Below are 19,357 nucleotides of genomic sequence, written 5' to 3'. Positions count from 1 at the left end.
CCTATGTAAAGTAAGCAAACTTGCTCTACTGATGGCAAGTTATTTCCATAAAGTTTTAAGGAAAGGTTTTTTCAGTACGTCTTTGTTGTACATTTTCATTCAGGTATTACTTTATTGACAGTGATGTTTTAGAGATGTTTTATATGTTCATTTTGATGTTGCTTCTATTTGAATTGCTCTGTTGGCTGTATTTATCTTGTATCATAGTTGTGTTTTAAGCGTTTTCAATCTGTTTTGATGTTTGTCATATTTGTTATATGTATTATATGTTGTGTTATGAGTTATTGTTATATTTAGTTTGTGCACAGCTTTGTTTATTACAAGAATTATAGTATATTAAGTCAATAAAACTAAACTATCACTTGACCAGTTTCTATTCCAGTCCACCTCCCAGGGGGCCAGACCAACCCTCTCATAATTGAATTACATTAAAATACAAAACAATTAAAAGTAAATCTCATCTAATTCTCTGATCAATTATAAGATCCAGATGTACTGAGACTGAGCTACTTAAGGGCTCTTATTAGGACATTTTAAGAACCATTGGAAAAGGTGGTTTGCAGGTGAATATGATTATTTTAGGGAAGAAGCACTTTTTTTTCTTAAGGAGCTAGAAAGAGGTTTGAGTGGAAAAATCAGATCAATCTCCTCCAAGGCTTGCCCTTCCAGGCTGCAGACACTCAAATAATTCTCACCACCGATGCTTCCAACCTCGGCTGGGGAGCCCGTGTGGCCGATCTGCAGACACAAGGATCTTGGTCTCCAGAGGAAGCCAAACACCAAATCAATTTCCTGGAGCTGCAAGCATTCAGATATGCTCTCAGGGTATTTCAGGTTCGCCTCTCCAACCAAGTCATCCTGATTCAGACGGACAACCAGGTGGTCATGTGGTACATCAACAAACAGGGAGGGACGGGCTCCTACCTCCTGTGTCAGGAAGCTGCGCAGATATGGGCGGAGGCCCTCTCCCCCTCTATGTACCTCAGGGCCACCTACTTTCTGGAAGTGAACAATGTGTTAGCAGACAAGTTAAGTCGCGCCTTTCAACCGCACGAGTGGTCTCTCAACCCCTTAGTAGCGGACTCTATCGTCCAACAATGGGGTTACCCTCACATAGATCTCTTCGCGACATGTCAAAACCACAAAGTAGAGAACATTTGCTCTCACTCGCAGCCAACACTTGCAACAAGAGATGCGTTCTCCCTCTCGTGGGCGACAGGTCTCCTATATGCATTCCCTCCACTTCCACTTCTCTCGAAGACTCTCGTGAAGTTACGTCAGGACAAGGGAACCATGATCCTGATAGCACCTCACTGGCCACGCCAAGTGTGGTTTCCAATACTTCAGGATCTCTCCATTCACAGGCACATTCCCTTGAGAAAGGACCTGCTTCTGATCACTCAAAACGACGGGTGCCTGCGCCACCCCAATCTTCAAGCCTTGTCCCTGACGGCATGAAAGTTGAAAGGTTAATTCTTCAGCCACTTAACGTTTCTGAATCAGTTTCCCGTGTCCTGATTGCTTCACGGAAGCCTTCCACGAGAAAATCTTATTCTTACAAATGGAACAGGTTTCAGTCATGCTGTTCTTCTCAATCCCTTGACCCCTTTACCTGTCCAGTCTTGAAGTTTCTGGACTATCTCTGGCACTTGTCAGAGTCAGGTCTGAAAACTTCCTCCATTAGAATGCATGTTAGTGCGGTGACCGCCTTCCATAAAGGCGTTGGAGGTGTTCCTATTTATTTATTTATTTATTTAGATTTTTTTCTATACCGGCATTCGTGAAAATGTCACATCAAGCCGGTTTACAATAAACAATGGGGTGATAACCGGAACAGTGAACGAGATAATATGTACTAAACATACTATAGATTCAGTTACAATAAAACAAGGAGTCGTACAACTAGGAGCAAGAAGAAGAAAAGATAGTAACTTTAACATAGTATATTAACCCGTAAAATGGTAGAATTTCCAAAAAGGGAAGTGTGTGATTTACAATGAATTGCTCAGTTCACATAGATGTAGTTTTTAACAATAAAGAAGAGATCAGAAGTAATGAAAATTCTGGATGTTTATAATGCTTAGGGTAGGTTGCCAGGATGGTTGTAAAAAGAAAGTTGTTGCTTGGAGGTTGAATGTCGGAGAGAATTGGGTTTAATCTGAGTCTGGGAAGGCTTGTTTGAAAAGCCATGTTTTGAGTCTTTTTCTGAATGTCAGTAAGCAGGGTTCCTGTCTTAGTTCCGTTGGTATGGCGTTCCAAAGAGTGGGTCCTGCTGTGGAGAAAGCCCTTTCTCACAGGACAAGCAGGATGGTTGTCCTCACAAATGGGTGACATCGAGGATGGAGCCCACCACGGAAAACTTCTGTCAAAGTTTAAACAGAACTTTGACTGGCCCCTACTGGGCATGCCCAGTAAGGCACTGACCCTGCAGCCAGCAGGGGTCTCCCTTCAGTCTTCTTTTTTCCGCGCAGCAGTTGCCACGCGGTGAAAGGAGCTCTCTTACCACGTTCCTGACAGGAATTCGGTATTTTTCTTTCCGAAGAAAATTTGCCCCTCAGGGGTCTCCCTTCGACAAATTTTTGTCACCTCCGCGGAAACCGGTAAGTTTTTTGCCTTTTTTCTTCGACTACCGTCGAATTTGGCCCTTGAGGCCTGTTGGCAATTACCGAGCCCGCGACTAAATTTGGCCTTAAGCCATGGCGACGGGGTTCCGTCGATGCCCGGATTGTACCCGGACTATGTCAATCACTGACCCCCATAGGGTTTGTGTTTTGTGTTTGGGAAGTGAGCATGATGTCCTGACTTGCACCAAATGTGCCCTAATGACACCTAAGGGTCGCAAAGCCAGGATGGAGAAGATGGGGCTCCTCTTCCATGCACCCACCCCAACGCCATCGATAGCATCGACGTCATCGGAACTGGCACCGTCGAAGTTGCACCACCATCGTCAACCCTCCGGTGACCGTCCACCATCGATGACTTCTCGGCCGTCGACTCCTGTCCCCTCCCCGGATGGGCGAGGAGACCGGAAGGACAAGCATCGCCATCGACGGCACAAGTCTCGGCCTGTCGAGGATCCACAGTCATCGACCTCTGAACAAGCCGAGCCACCGACTAAGAGGCCTCGATCAGACTTGGCACCGTCCACGTCTCGTTCGCAGGCATCGAGGAAACCCTCACCCTCTCGGGGTGTGGGAGCCGTGATCCCACCGGTTACGGTGGTCCCTCCGGCTCTGCCTCAGCCTCCCTCTCCCGTCGAGCCGGGTATTGTTACCCCTGGTCTCCGGGCAGAACTGGACCGGCTGGTCCAGGAGGCCATCGAGAAAGCGATGCAAAGATTCCAACCTCCATTGGCACCGTCTCCGGCACCGATTCCGGCACCGGCATCGACCCCGGCACCGACTCCGCCACCGAGGAAGGAACCGACCACCGAACCTTTGGTGGAAGCGCTTGCACCGCTACTACAACGTATGGAGGCACTTGTACATGCCCTTCCATCGATGATTCCAGTAGCACCGACAGCGCCATCGTCTCCGACTGGATTTTCATCGGCGGGAGAAACACCGTTCCTGATTCCCCCTTCCGGGGTGGTCCCATCGGTGCCTTCTCGAATATCTCCACCGATTTATCCTTTGACTCCATCGGTTCCAAGACCGGCACCGACTCCATCGGCAGCACCGAAACCCTCGATGCCGTTCCCAGTACCGATAGTACCACCGGTTCCTCCAAGGTTTCCTTCGATGCCTTTGGATCCTCAACCTGGTCCATCGGGGCTTCAACCCCCAAGTGATCCCTATGATACCTGGGGTGATGATACATCTTCTGACACAGATTTACCATCACCTCCTTCTCCTACAGAGAGTAGAAAAAGATCTCCTCCAGAGGATCTCTCCTTTATTAATTTTGTAAAGGAGATGTCCGAAATTGTACCTTTTCAGCTGCAATCTGAGACCGATGACAGACACCAGATGATGGAACTGCTTCAATTTTTGGATGCTCCAAAAATCATCGCTTCCATCCCCATTCACCAGGTGTTTCTCGATCTCTTAAAGAAAAACTGGGAATCTCCTTCATCTGTATCACCAGTTAACAAGAAGGCTGACTCCACATACCTCGTCCAGTCAGCACCAGGCTTTCAAAAGCCTCAACTGGATCATCGCTCTGTTGTGGTTGAGTCCGCACAAAGAAAGGCCAAGCGTCTAAAGCCACACTCCTCCACTCCGCCGGTCAAGGACAATAAATTCCTGGACAGTGTGGGACGGAAAGTGTACCATGGAGCTATGCTGATTTCTCGCATAGCCTCATATCAACTCTACATGACGCAATATAACAGAGCCATCCTTAAACAGATGCAAGATTTTGCTGACACATTACCTGACCAATATCAGCCACAGCTTCAGGCCCTTCTTAACAAAGGGTTTGAAGCAGGGAAGCACGAGATCAGAACGGCTTATGACATCTTTGATGCCTCCACAAAGGTTTCAGCTACTGCCATTTCGGCCAGACGTTGGGCTTGGTTAAAATCATCCAACCTTCGCCCAGAAGTCCAGGATCGTTTAGCGGATTTACCCTGCTTAGGGGACAATTTGTTTGGGGAACAAATTCAGCAAATTGTAGCTGAATTAAAAGATCACCACGAGACGTTGAAACAACTTTCTTCTGTTCCGTCTGAGGTTTCTTCCAAACAACCACTTAAGAAGGACTCTAAGAAGTCGTTCTTTCGGCCACGCCGTTACTACCCTCCATCGGCCAGGCCTCGTCCAGCTCGATCCTCTACTAGGCCTCAGCCGCGTCAGCCTAGGAAACAAAGGCCTACTGTAGCCCCTCCACCGGGGCCTGCGGTTGGCCTTTGACTCCCTTGTAGGGAACACATGCCAAACCCCTCTTCCAGACATTCCTGTAGGAGGTCGACTGTACCATTTTCTACAACCTTGGTTGCAGATCACCTCAGATCAGTGGGTGCTAACAATTATCGCACAGGGTTACCACCTCAACTTCATAACTCTTCCGGCAGACTCCCCGCCTCTTCAAGCGTGGAGTCTATCCACCCATTTGGCTCAATTACAACAGGAAGTGTCTCTTCTTCTGCAATCAAATGCTATAGAACCCGTTCCTCCCTCTCAACGAGGCAAGGGATTCTATTCCAGATACTTCCTAATACCAAAGAAATCAGGGGGACTACGTCCCATTTTGGACCTTCGAGCCCTCAACAAATACCTTCAAAAAGAGAAGTTCAAAATGGTAACCCTAGGCGCACTGCTCCCTCTGCTACAAAGAGGGGATTGGCTGTGCTCTCTCGACCTCAAGGACGCTTATACCCACATTGCGATCACACAATCCCATCGCAAATATCTGCGGTTTCTCGTAGGCCACGACCATTATCAATACCGTGTCCTACCTTTCGGTCTGGCTTCTGCCCCACGAGTCTTTACCAAATGTCTCGTGGTGGTAGCAGCATTCTTAAGGAAGGAAGGTGTCCACGTCTACCCCTACCTGGACGATTGGCTAATCAGGGCCTCCACCCAACAGATAGCTCAATCCTCCCTAAAATTGACAATTCAAACACTCCTTTCCTTAGGGTTTCTTGTCAATTACGAGAAATCTTGCTTAGTCCCGTCTCAAACCTTATTCTTCATTGGAGCAGACTTGGACACCTTACAGGCAAAGGCTTACCTTCCACTTCAGAGGGTCCACACCCTAATGTCCCTGGCTCGCCAGCTCCAGTCTCAGAACACTGCCACGGCTCGCCAGTTCCTCATTCTCCTAGGACACATGGCATCCTCGGTTCAAGTCACTCCCATGACCCGACTAGCCATGAGAGTAACACAATGGACTCTACGACACCAATGGATTCAAGCTTTTCAGCCTCTGTCCTCCATAGTCACAGTCACACAAGCGCTGCGCCTATCCTTAACCTGGTGGACGACTCAGGTCAACCTCCTTCAGGGCTTACCTTTTCTTCCACCGGATCCGCAAGTAATCCTAACCACCGACGCTTCTCACATCGGTTGGGGAGCCCATGTGGACGACTTTCAAACCCAAGGGTTATGGTCCAAAGAGGAAGCCGAACACCAGATAAATTTCCTGGAACTTCGAGCAATCCGCTATGCGCTCCGCACTTTCAAAGATCATCTCTTTCATCAGATAATCTTAATCCAGACGGACAACCAAGTGGCCATGTGGTACATAAACAAGCAGGGAGGCACAGGCTCCTTCCTTCTGTGTCAGGAAGCTGCGCAGATCTGGGCGGAAGCCCTCTCCCACTCCATGTACCTCAGGGCCACTTACCTGCCGGGAGTAGACAATGTATTGGCAGACCAGCTGAGCCGAGTCTTCCACCCACACGAGTGGTCACTCGATCCTCTGGTAGCGACCCTCTCTGTTTCACAAGTGGGGTTCTCCCCGCATAGACCTCTTTGCGTCCCCTCAGAACCACAAAGTGGACGATTACTGCTCTCTCATTCGGAGCCAGCACTCTCGGCCGAGGGATGCATTCTCCCTCAAGTGGACAACCGGTCTGCTCTATGCATTCCCTCCACTCCCTCTTGTGTCAAAGACTCTCGTGAAGCTACGCCAGGACGGAGGAACCATGATCCTGATAGCACCTTACTGGCCACGCCAAGTATGGTTTCCAATACTCCAGGATCTCTCCATCCGCAGGCACATTCCTCTGGGAATGGACCCGCATCTGCTCACTCAAAACGACGGATGCCTCCTCCATCCCAACCTCCAAGCCTTGTCCCTGACGGCATGGATGTTGAAAGGTTAGTCCTTCAACCATTTAACCTTTCGGATTCCGTTTCTCGAGTCCTGATAGCTTCACGAAAGCCTTCCACAAGAAAGTCTTACTCATACAAATGGAAAAGGTACACATCATGGTGCACTTCTCAGTCCCTTGATCCCCTTTCCTGTCCAATCTCCAAATTCTTGGACTATTTATGGCATCTCTCTGAATCAGGTCTTAAAACCTCTTCTATCAGAATGCATGTCAGTGCGGTAGCCGCCTTCCATAAGGGTATTGGGGGTAATCCTATTTCAGTACAACCCCTAGTAACACGCTTTCTTAAGGGCTTACTCCATCTAAAGCCACCCTTGCGTCCTCCGGCCCCATCCTGGGACCTTAACCTGGTTCTTGGTCGTCTAATGAAACCTCCTTTCGAACCTCTGCACTCCTGTGACTTGAAATATCTCACTTGGAAAGTGTTATTCCTTTTGGCTGTTACTTCAGCTCGCAGGGTTAGTGAATTACAGGCCCTAGTTACCTATCCGCCTTACACTAAGCTCCTGCAGGACCGGGCGGTACTCCGCACTCACCCTAAATTTTTACCTAAGGTAGTTTCGGAGTTTCATATCAATCAATCTATCGTACTACCTATCTTTTTTCCCAGGCCCCACTCCAACTCTGGAGAGCAGACCCTGCATACCCTAGACTGTAAACGGGCTCTAGCTTTTTACCTAGACCGTACAGTTTCCCACAGGAAGAGCACTCAATTATTCGTCTCTTTCCATCCTAATAAGTTGGGACAACCTGTTGGTAAGCAGGCTCTTTCTTCCTGGTTGGCGGACTGCATTTCTTTTTGCTATGAGCAAGCTGGCATTCCTTTTCAAGACCGTGTTAAAGCACACTCTGTGAGGGCCATGGCGACGTCAGTGGCACACCTTCGATCGGTGCCGCTTCCGGACATCTGCAAAGCTGCAACCTGGAGTTCTCTCCATACTTTTGCAGCCCATTATTGTTTGGACAAGGCTGGAAGACAGGACTCCATCTTTGGCCAGTCGGTCTTGCGTAACCTTTTTCCAACCTGATGTACCAACACCCTTCCACCTGCCCGGTAGGGTGCGGATGCCCTTTCCCAAATTCTCCTCAGTTGTTGTGCCTGCTGCACACCGTTGGGTACATTTGGTGCAAGTCGGGACATCCTCAGCTCGGTACTCACCCATTTGTGAGGACAACCATCCTGCTTGTCCTGTGAGAAAGCAAATGTTGCTTACCTGATGTAACAGGTGTTCTCACAGGACAGCAGGATGTTAGTCTTCACGAAACCCGCCCGCCTCCCCGCGGTGTTGGGTTCGTTTTATTTTTACTTTCTAGGCACTGCCTGTAGCTTTGAATATCAGACTGAAGGGAGACCCCTGCTGGCTGCAGGGTCAGTGCCTTACTGGGCATGCCCAGTAGGGGCCAGTCAAAGTTCTGTTTAAACTTTGACAGAAGTTTTCCGTGGTGGGCTCCATCCTCGATGTCACCCATTTGTGAGGACTAACATCCTGCTGTCCTGTGAGAACACCTGTTACATCAGGTAAGCAACATTTGCTATCTCTGTAAGTTATGTGGAGGGAAGTTTTGGAAGGCGGTACCTGCAGAGACTCTTTGTAGTACTCTCTTATGGGTCTGGAGGATGTATGCTTTATGAAAGGGATTTGTAGGTTGAGAGGAGCGATTTGTTGGATAGTTTTGTAGATTATGGTGATTGACTTATAAAGAATTCTGAAATGGATTGGCAGCCAGTGTAAATCTTTAAGGATTGGGGAGATGTGCTCTCTTCTCCTTGTGTTTGTTAGAATTCTGGCTGCCGTATTTTGAACCATTTGTAGCGGTTTAGTATGTGCTGATGGGATACCTAATAATAAAGAATTGCAATAGTCTAACTTGGAGAAGATTATTGCTTGTAGGATAGTCCTATATCAGTACTACCCCTTGTAACACGTTTTCTGAAGGGCTTGCTTCACCTCAAGCCTCCACTGCGTCCTCCAGCCCCTTCTTGGGACCTCAACCTGGTTTTGGGTCGGCTCATGAAACCACCATTCGAGCCTCTCCAATCCTGTGAACTTCGCTATCTCACATGGAAAGTGATTTTCCTTTTGGCAATCACTTCGGCTTGCAGAGTTAGTGAGTTGCAGGCCCTAGTTACCTATCCACCTTACACTAAACTTCTGCAGGACCGGGCAGTACTCCGCATTCACCCTAAGTTCTTGCCTAAGGTAGTATCAGAGTTTCATCTCAATCAATCCATTATACCACCTACCTTTTTTTCCCAGGCCCCTTTCCAATCCAGGAGAGCAGGCTCTGCATACCCTTGACCAAACTGGCTCTAGCATTCTACCTAGACCGTACAGCTGCCCACAGGAAAAGTACTCAATTGTTTGTCTCTTTCCATTCCATCAAATTGGGGCAGCCTGTAAGTAAGCAGACTCTATCCTCCTGGTTAGCGGACTGCATGTCCTTTTGCTATCAGCAAGCAGGCTGATAGCTTCAAGACCGTGTTAAAACACACTCTGTGAGGGCCATGGCGACTTCAGTAGCATACCTACGCTCGGTGCCGCTTCCTGACATTTGCAGGGTTGCCACCTGGAGTTCTCTCCATACCTTTACAGCCCACTATTGCTTGGACAAGGCCGGAAGACAAGATTCCATCTTCGGCCAATCTCCCCTGCGTAACTTATTCACAACTTGATGTACCAACACCCTTCTGCCTGCCCAGTAGTGTTCAGGATGCCCTCGACCAAAATTCACCCCAGTCCTAGTGCCTTGCACACCTGGGTATTTTTGGTGCACACTGACATCCTCAGCTCGGTACTCACCCATCTGTGAGGACTACCATCCTGCTTGTCCTGTGAGAAAGCAAATGTTGCTTTCCTGTATCAGGTATTCTCATAGGACAGCAGGATGTTAGTCCTCACGAAACCCGCCTGCCGCCCCGCGGTGTTGGGTTCGTTACGTTTCTTATTTTATTTTTCGGCACTTCCTGTAGCTTTTTAAACAAGACTGAAGGGGGACCCCTGCTGGCTGCAGGGTTGGTGCCATGCTGGGCATGCCCAGTAGGGGCCAGTCAAAGTTTTAGAAATTTTAACAAAAGTGTTACGTGATTGTGCTCCATCCTATGATGTCACCTATATGTGAGGACTAACATCCTGCTGTCCTGTGAGAACACCTGTTACAGGTAAGCAACATTTGCTATAAAAAGGTTTGTGAATTCAATAAAGATACGTGAACATACAAAATTCATGTCCAGACACCTTTTCTACCAAGTAGCTGTGGTCAGCCTGACGAGGGATTTATTTCCTTAACATAGTAGGTGATGGCAGAAAAAAAAACAATTGGCCCATCCAGTCTGTAACATTTATTCCTGTCCGCACTACAGTATCATCTGCCAGCTGTAGAAGCTTGCCCTCCTTAGGATATTAGTCCCTATTCAAGTTAGCTTGTTATTTTCTCATTGATTTTCTACCATCCTGGATAGAAGAGCAAGTAAGATCCCATAGTTAGTCCACCACCTGGTCATACTCCTAACCCCCCACCCCATGTCTTGTCAACAAGATTTGTAATAATCTAACCAGCTACCAAAACTAGTAAGGCTGATGCTTGAACATGTGGCCATGCTGGGTAGTTCCCAACCATCACCAACCTGTCAGCACTGATCTGGTTGGTTTCTGGTGAATTGTAGACTACTGGTTCCAGCCCATTTACCCCATAGCTTACAGTATTGTTGTGTCATGCTTCCTTTATCTGCTCTTGAATCTGCAAAGAGAGTATCTTGAAAAGGAGACTATAAATCAAATATAAACAAAATATGCCTTGACAGTCGGGACTAATACTTACAAGTTCCAATATATACAGTTCAACTCCTGTGTGTTTATGCTACCATGTATCCAATATACATGCATACATTTTTGTGTGTACTTACAGGTAGGTGTCCTCTTGTCTCAGGCTTAAAGTTGTTACTGGCCCGTTGTTCTGGACTCTCAATCCCCACATTATAAATAGCAGAAAGCAGGAGTTGTGAGCAAGTTTCAGCTGGGCTAGAAGCTCAGATATGGAGGGAGGTCAGATGTGGAGAGGGGTGAGTCAGCTTAAACAACCCCACACAACAAAAGTTGATTGAATCTGTTCTTGCAGTCTCACTGTATAGAGGTACCGTACTTCATTTTATTACCTATCTTCTTTTCATTAACAGTTTAATTCTTATGTCCCCTTTTACAGATATAACTATTGTTTTTCCTAAGGACCATTACTACTTTGTTTTATAGTGATCTTTCCTGTACAACAGGCTCTTATTAGACTATTTAGGAAAATATGAAAATCTTAGTGAAGAGAATGTTATGGAGAAGGGAGGCATGATGGAAAAAAATAACTTTTGCAGATAAATTTAAAAGGGGATCTAACCATAGCTTTAATATTTATTTAAAAACTTTTCTATACCGTCATTCAGTAATTAACCAGCACACGGTTCACATACAGGCACATATAGTAACAGAAATTAATTAGGATAACTAAAACATTATAAACGTGCCAAAGATATGTGGTAACAGGATTCTTTCAATATAAAACTATTTGTTAATTATTGCTTTTGTTAGGCTGAAGTTACTATTGCATTTCATTTATAAAGAAAATAATCTTAAGTGTGTTTAAAGGTGGAAAGAAAAGGAAGTTAAAAACTACGTATTCAGTGTTGGGTTTTACTCTCATTTGCTCTCTTCATTCTCTTTGTAAAAAGCCTGTTTAAAGAGCCAGGTTTTAAGGCTTACTCTGAAAAGTTTGAAGTTTGTCTGCAGTCTTATCTCCAGAGGCATTGAATTCCATAATGTGGGTCCTGCCAAAGATAGTGCTCGCTCCCTTACTTGTGTGAGTCTAGCAGACTTAACCAAGGGGATAGTTAGTAGTGCTTTGTTAGCTGATCTTAGATTTCTGTGTGGAACATGTACACTTTTCAGAGTAAGCCCTTAAAACCTGGCTCTTTAAACAGACTTTTTACACTTACACTTTTACTTGCTTTAATATTTAATCATTTTATATTAAAAGCATACTAAATCATTTTTGTGCATTAGAGCAACTGGTAACTATCAAATTTCCTAGTATGTAGACAGATGGACTCAGGACCCATGGGTTATGCTTCCTTGCCAGCAGATGGAGACGGAGCTGACATCACAGTATATATACTCCTGCAGTGACCCCAGCTTCCCAGTATTTTCTTTCTCCAGCAGATGGTGGGCGCGCATCTCCCTAAGGGGATTACTTTGAGTTTTTTTGAAGGAGAAATTTGACTTAAGGAAAAGAGAGCCCCGTTCTCCTGCGGTGATACCAAAAGGTCCCTCCCCCAGTTGAGAAATCCTGAGGTGATTTCCTTGGTCCCTCAGAGGTGTGCTTTGGTCCGGTAGCTCGGTTTTCTGGCGTGGACGTAGCTGCTCGTTGAGCTGAAAGGCAGTGGGTGCAGGAGGCAGAGTGCGGCAGTGACAGCAGATGCCCTCTCTCCCCACAGCCAGAGACTGTCTCTGTACTCAGCCGGCAAGCGCTGAGCTCAGGTAAGGTTTAAAAAAAAAAAAGTGAACATTTTACCTTCAGATACAGAGACAAGGGTTTTTTAGGACTTCCTCCAGTCTCCATGCTTGGTTCGCCGTCCTGGCGTTCATTTCTGCTCCCATGGGGGTTGGGGAACGGGCAGCCTGGCTGGTTAAGCTGCCCCGGTTGGCTAGGCCCCGCATTTGGCTTTGTGCTTGCATGCCGTGTGGTAGGCTGTGGCAGCATTTTCACGTGTGCCTGTGCATGTTTTGCTGCCCCCTACAGGTCATTGGTGTGCGCAGGGCGTAAGCTCTGCTCACGCATTGTGCACTCAGTTTTAGGTACGCCTTTTGCATGCACAATTATTGCACTATTTCAAATGCGTGTGCCTTGCCGCACATACCTCTCCAGCTTTTAATTTTTGTGGGCATAAATTTTTGTGTGAGCCGTTCACACGCACATTTACCATCATGATGGTTAATGTCACTATATCCAAGTTAAATAGTTAAATTATACAGATTATATTACATAATTTTATTAATTACAATGTTAAACTATACTATATTATTTATTATCATTATGTTAAATTGTCATCCAGTTATATTGTTCCATATGTGCCACTGTTCTATGTAAAGCCCCTTATCTCTGTTGGGCAGTTTATCGTTATATGTAAACCGGAGTGATTTGTAGTCTCTATAAGAACCTCGGTATATAAAAATTAAAAAATAATAAATAATAAATAATGATAGCGCCAGTAAGCAAGAAACTTAAGCGCCTTTCTCTTTGTGTTGCCTTCTCAGCCTGACCTTTCTTCTAACATGTCTGTGCTGTTCGGATGCTCAGGGTGAGTTGTCTTCCTCAGATTTTGCTAAGCCTGGCATCCCCCATTCTGATGATGAGTTGGTTATGGTCTTGGCTGGAGGGTGCCAGACCTTGGTTCTCCCTTGACTGGTTCCTCCACTGGAGAGAGTAGTTCTCTGGGCCCTGCTTCTGAACTTGGTTTGGACCCAGCTGCTTTTTCTTGGGTGGAATTTTTTCAAGACTTAAAAGCTTTTCTTCAGGCACAGTCACCTGCTTTACCCAACCTGTCAGGTTGGACCCTCAGCCGGTGGCCTCTTCCAGTCCTATGCTAAGGAGATGAGACTCACCTTGGCTCCCTGTGGGTATTCCAGACTGGAACCCCGATGGCACTGATAAGGCAGATCCTAATTCCTTGGATGATGGGGAAATCCCTCTGGGTCTGAAACCGTATCACACCATGAATTGCCGGCCCTGATTTCCCAGACTTTGAATCAGCTGGGATACCGGATACCATGTCAGAACCGAAGAAGAATCCCATTTTAGTTTCCTTGTGTAAAGCCTCTTGTTTTTTCTCTGTGATGGATGCCATTCAGGAATTGATTGATCTTGAATGGGATGCCCCAGAGGCAAATTTTAAAGGGGGTTGGACGTTGGAAAGTCTGTACCCCCTGGGTCCAGCTACGAGAGAACATTTGCGTTTTCCCAAAGTGGATGCACTGGTATATAACATCTCTAAGTGTACGACCATCCATGTGGAGGATGTGCATGATACGAGGATTAAGGCTATCCTTAAGCAAGCCTTTGAGGCAGTGGCAATGACTTTACATATTGCCTCCTGTTGCTCCCTAGTGGCAAATTCTTGTCTGCTTCTCTCTCAGGAAGTTAATTCTGGAGGAAATTCTAGAGTGGTTATGGAACCCGCTGCGACGTTTTTAGCAGATGCAGGCTGCAATTTGGTCCATAGTTCGACCAGAGGAGTGGCTTTGGTGATAGCAGCCAGGTGTCAATTCTGGTTGCAAAATTGGTCAGCTGACGCAGCCTCCAAAGCTTATCTTACAAAGATGCTCTTTAAAGGCTCATTCTTGTTTGGGAGTAAGTTAGAGAAACTAGCCAGTAAGTGGGGCGAATCGCCGTTTCCTTGGTTGCTGGAGGGTAAGAAGCAATTGCAGCACCCCTTTGGTATGAGGGGTTGACTCCGGGGTTCCAAGCAGTTTCTTCCCTAAAGAGGGTTCACCTTTCAGAGGACTCTACTTTCGGTAAGTCTCAGTCCTTTTGTCTCCAATAGCTCAAGAGTGACGTGGGCTCGGGTGGCAGACCTTCCTGAACTTTCCAATGAAGGTTTGCCGACCCACCTTCGGGAACAAGAGATAGGGGGACGTCTTTCTTTTATCAGGGGTGGGTTGAGATCACATTGGACCAGTGGGTCTTGGAATTGATAAGAGAAGGATATGCGCTGGAATTTTGCAGTGTTCCCCGGACATTTTCATGGTGTCTCCTTGCCACTCCCTGCAGAAGGAGCAGGCAGTTAAGTCTACGCTTTAAAGGCTCTTCAGGCTGAGGTGCTGTGGTTCAGGTGCCCACCTCAAGAAAGTATGGGGTGATATTCCATTTGTTTTGTTGTGCCCAAGAAGGGAAGGCTCCTTTCATCCCATCCTGGATCTCAAAAGGGTCAACCGTCATTTGAAGGTGACTCATTTTCGCATGAAAACCTTACACTCCGTGATAATGGCAGTGTAGTTGGGGAAATTTCTGACCTCCCTGGATTTGTCCGAGGCCTGCCTTTATATTCCCGTTCATTTGGAACACCAGCGTTTTTCTACGTTTTGCGGTGTTGAGGCGCCATTATCAGTTTCGGGCGCTGACGTTTGGTCTAGCCTCTGCCCCCAGACCATTTTTCAAGGTCATGGTGGTAGTAGCGGTAGCCTTGAGAAGAAAAGGGATCCTGGTGCACCTTACTTGGATGACTGACCGATTCGAGCCAAGTTTCAGGAAGAGAGCCACCTAGTGATGCACAAGGTGATTTCCTTGTTGCAGGAGCTCAATTGGGTGGTGAACCTTGCCAAGAGCAGTCTTCAGCCATCCCAGTTGTTGAAGTGTCTGGGGGTTCAGCTTGACACGGGACAAGGTTGTCTTGTCAGAATTTCAAATTCAAAAATTGATGTCTTAGGTGTGTCAGTTGGAGAACACTATACGTCCGGTGTGGTCCTATCAACAGGTGCTTGGCTTGATGGCGGCAACCCTGGAAGTGGTGCCATGAGCAAGGATATTTGTGTCCTCTTCAGCGTTCCCTACTGTCTCAGGACTTTTCGGTTTGGCTCCACTTGCCAATGGAAGACTGCTCTTGTTTCCAGTGGTGGTTGCAGGAGGCTCATCTGAGCAAAGGAGTTTCCTTGTCCTCCCTGACCTGGTTGATACTTAAGACAGATGCCAGTCTCCAGGGTTGGGGAGCTCACTGACGAGCTGTCGGCCCAAGGGCGTTGGAATGCTGAGGAATGCCACTGGACCATCAATCACCTGGAAGCCCAGGCGGTCCAGTTAGCATTCTTGCAGTTCAGTCACAGGCTGCAGGATCCAAGTGGTCCGCATGATGTCTGACATGAAGTGGCCTACATCAATCGCCATGGAGGAACTAAGAGCCAGCAAGTATCGCAGGAAATAGACCAACTTATGGAATGGGCGGAACGTCATCTACAGATGATCTCAGCCTCTCATATTGCAAGAAAAGACAATATAAGAGCGGATTTTCTCAGCAGAGAAAGTCAAGACCCCAAAGAATGGGTGTTATCCGCCGAGGCGTTTCAGCTGATTGTGGATTTCTGGGGCCTTCCTTTCATAGACCTGCTGGTGACTTCTCACAATGCGAAAGTTACTCGATTCTACAGTCACAGGAGATATCTGTGGTCTCTGGGCATAGATGCTCTCAAACAGGTCTGGCCAGAAGACAGATTGCTTTACACCTTTCCTCAATGGCCATTGCTGGGCAGGATGATTCGCAAAATCAAAGGCCACAGGAGACTAGTACTCCTGGTGGTGCTGGATTGGCCCAGGCATCAGTGGTATGTGGATTTGGGAAGACTCCTGGTGGAGACCCTTCTTCGGGTTCTGCTGTGCCGGATCTGTTACAGCAGAGTTCGGATCTTCACAAGAATCCGACTCTGTTCTGTCTTACCAGTTTGGCCCTTGAGTGGGCTTGCCTGTTGAAGCATGGGTATTCTGAGATGATTTCCACCTTACTCCATGCTTGGAAGTTCTCTACTTCCTTAGCCTATGTGCGAGTTTGTAGAGTATTTGAGGCCTGATGTGAGGCGCGTAGTGTTCTCCCTCATTCAGTTAAGATCCCGCTCCTCCTGGATTTTTTGCAGGATGGATGGAATAAAGGCTTGGTCCTTAATTCCTTGAAGATGCAGGTTGAGACTCTTATCTGTTTCAGGGGTCCAGTGAATGGTGATTCCTTGTCGTCCCATCCTGATGTCCGATTTTTGAAGGGCGTGAAGCATCTTAGGCCTCCCTTGAGTTTACCGGTCCCCTTGTAGAGTCTTATCTTGGTGCTGGATTTCTTGGTGAGCCCTGTGTTCCAACCACTACGTAGCCTTTCTGTGCTGTTATTGACCTTGAAGACTGTGTTCCTTGTCTCTATATGTTCTGCACGTCAAATTTCTGAGCTGCAGGCCTTGTCTTGCTGGAAGCCGTTCCGTCTGGTGACTCCAGGGGTGTTGCAGCTGCATACTGTTCCCTCTTTCTTGCCCAAAGTGGTGTCGGACTTTCATTTGAATCAGTCCATCTCCTTGCTGTCCCTGGATAAGGTCAGGTATGCGAAGGAGTATCACCTCCTGCGCTCCTTGGATGTCAAGAGACTTGTGCACTGTCTGGAGTTTCTGAGCCTTGCTCAAAGATGGATTGCCTATTTGTCCTCCATGGATGGAGTAAGCAGGGCGCTTTAGCTACCATAGCTACCATAGCTTGCTGAATTAAGGAGGTAGTGTCGGCCATGTATGTGAATGCTGAAAAGCTGTTGCCTACTCAGGTTAAGGCTCATTCCACTTGGGATCAGGCAGCTTCATGGGCAGAGGTAAAATTGTTGTCTCCCATCGACATTAGCCGAGATGCATTGTAGTCTCCTTATATACGTTTTCTAGGTTTTATCAACTGGATGTGTAAGCCCGGGAGGGCGCAGCCTTTGCATGAGCCCAATTGGCTGGACCGCAGGCAGCCTCCCACCCTGTTCAGAAGTAGCTTTGGTACATCCTACTGGTCCTGAGTTCATCTGTCTACACGCTAGGAAATGGAGAAATTACTTACTTGATAATTTCGTTTTGCTTAATGTAGACAGATGGACTCAGCTTCCCGCCCTTGGCTGCTGCATGATTGTGACAATCATCCTGTGGGGCTCTGGATCCCAAGGGATTATCAGTAAGTGTTCAGCCGGTACCTAGATTCTTATGCGAGTTCAGTGTTTCTTGTTGGTTGAGTACAGTTATGGTTGCCTATTTTTAATCAAGTTTTTTGCTAGTCTGTACACAGTTGGATTTGAAGAGAATATTGGCAGGCTGGGGTCACTACAGGAGTATATATACTGTGACATCAGCTTGCTCAGTCTCCATCTGCTGGCAGGGGAGCATAACCCTCTGCTCCCGTCCATCTGTCTACACTAAGGAAAATGAAATTATCAGGTAAGTAATTTCTCCATTGCAACACAATTTTTGAACCTCATAACAAGATTTTATTATAAGTAATGGTAAACCATATACTTAAGGATTCAGCTGTTAATGTGATCCATTGTCCTTTATCTGTTCTCAGGTTTTGATGAGTTAACATGCTACTGTGGGGAGTCTGTGATTTTTCCTCCAGTTCCTTGTGGCACCAGGCCCCCAGAATGTAAAAACTCATGCACCAGACAACATGATTGTGATCATCCAGGTAACTAGTAGGCATTTGTAATTTTTCTTCTTGTCTTCACTATGAAGGGAGTACTGGGTGTGGTTCATTCCAAAGCATGGGGGAAGTTTAATATTTAGGTCCTTCTAGTGTGGTTGTTGAGACCCATAAAAACACTCTTCACATGCAGCATTTGTTTCAAATATAAGATATACAGTAACAAAATGTCCTCAATGGTGATATGAGACACAGTACATTTTATTTGATGAAGAATCTTTACACACTATTCATACATCAAGTCTAGTCATCCAGGATCTCCTTTATCCTTCTGTGGCAGATTCTTCTACTGTCTCTTTTAAGGGAACTCCTGTTCTTAAGAAGCTTTTGTACCTGGAAATCCTGTATCACTGCAGAACAGAACACTCCTCCTTTATAGTACCTTTTTGGCACAGTTAACTTTCATCCCAGGGTGAAGCATCATTTACATACTTTGTTACACTGACTGGACAAGTCAGTTTACTCCTATTTTTCTCTTAGGATTTCAGCAGATAGTTGTGTAGGTTTCTAGGTCTTTCCTGAATACTTTCACTGGAACTATTTCAAGGATAGCAACCTTCCCTTCCCTGAGAGCAAGACCTTTCTTCCATACTTGGGAAACATCTGCTTCTCTTGAGTTTAACCTTTGGATTCTGGGATCTACTGTTGGGATGGAAAGCTTCTATTTTTCTTTAACTTTCTGATTCCTTTGCAAGAAGCTGAGGCGCCTGCCTCTAAATCTGTAGTTGCTTCTTTCACTGAACACTAGAATCACTAGGGCTCTATACATCCCCTTGCAGGAGCATTCCATTATGGCAAATTCGGTGCTGTCAGAAATGGAACATAACATATATATTCCTTACTCCCAAACCAGCTTTTGTAAATAGGACACCTATATTAGTGGGAAATCCAAAGGATATATATATATATATATAGAGAGAGAGAGAGAGTAATCTATCACATATTACCTCTTCTCTAGAATTATATATATGTATTCCTTATTTTTCACCTCGTGTGGCTAATGGTGCAAAGCCTGTACTGTTTTAATAACCCTGTTTTGTACTGTTTCTATGTTTCCATAGATGCAGTTTCCAGACCTGGCCACAGTGACAGTCGCATCAACTATTTGTGCCATCTAAGTTTTTTGTTTTAGTTATAATTCTTCTTGTGTGCCTGAGCAATCCACTGCCTTGTCACACAGTTTTGAAAATTTAAGGTCCTCCATATGTGATCACCCACCACATTCCTCTCCTGTTTGATCAGTACTTTCATACTCTTTCTTCCTAACTCTCCAAGCAACAGAATTTCTCTACCTAAAAATCATGGCTGTATACTCCTTTACATTAAATCTTACAATCTTTATTAAATATC

The 19,357-nt window shown here is 46.3% G+C and overlaps 1 protein-coding gene across 1 annotated transcript in view; it reads left to right on the top strand.

Moving 5' to 3' along the window:
- Window positions 1-19,357, top strand: part of NFX1 (nuclear transcription factor, X-box binding 1) — a 572,380-nt gene that overhangs the window by 341,248 nt on the left and 211,775 nt on the right. Inside the window, 1 exon segment of the mRNA XM_029589884.1 lies at window positions 17,873-17,992. Within this exon segment, the coding sequence (XP_029445744.1) occupies window positions 17,873-17,992 (120 nt within the window).

The sequence above is a fragment of the Rhinatrema bivittatum genome, chromosome 2 (genome assembly GCF_901001135.1).
Source record: "Rhinatrema bivittatum chromosome 2, aRhiBiv1.1, whole genome shotgun sequence".
NCBI classification, from domain to species: Eukaryota; Metazoa; Chordata; class Amphibia; order Gymnophiona; family Rhinatrematidae; genus Rhinatrema; species Rhinatrema bivittatum.
This window is presented reverse-complemented; position numbering and strand designations above follow the sequence as displayed.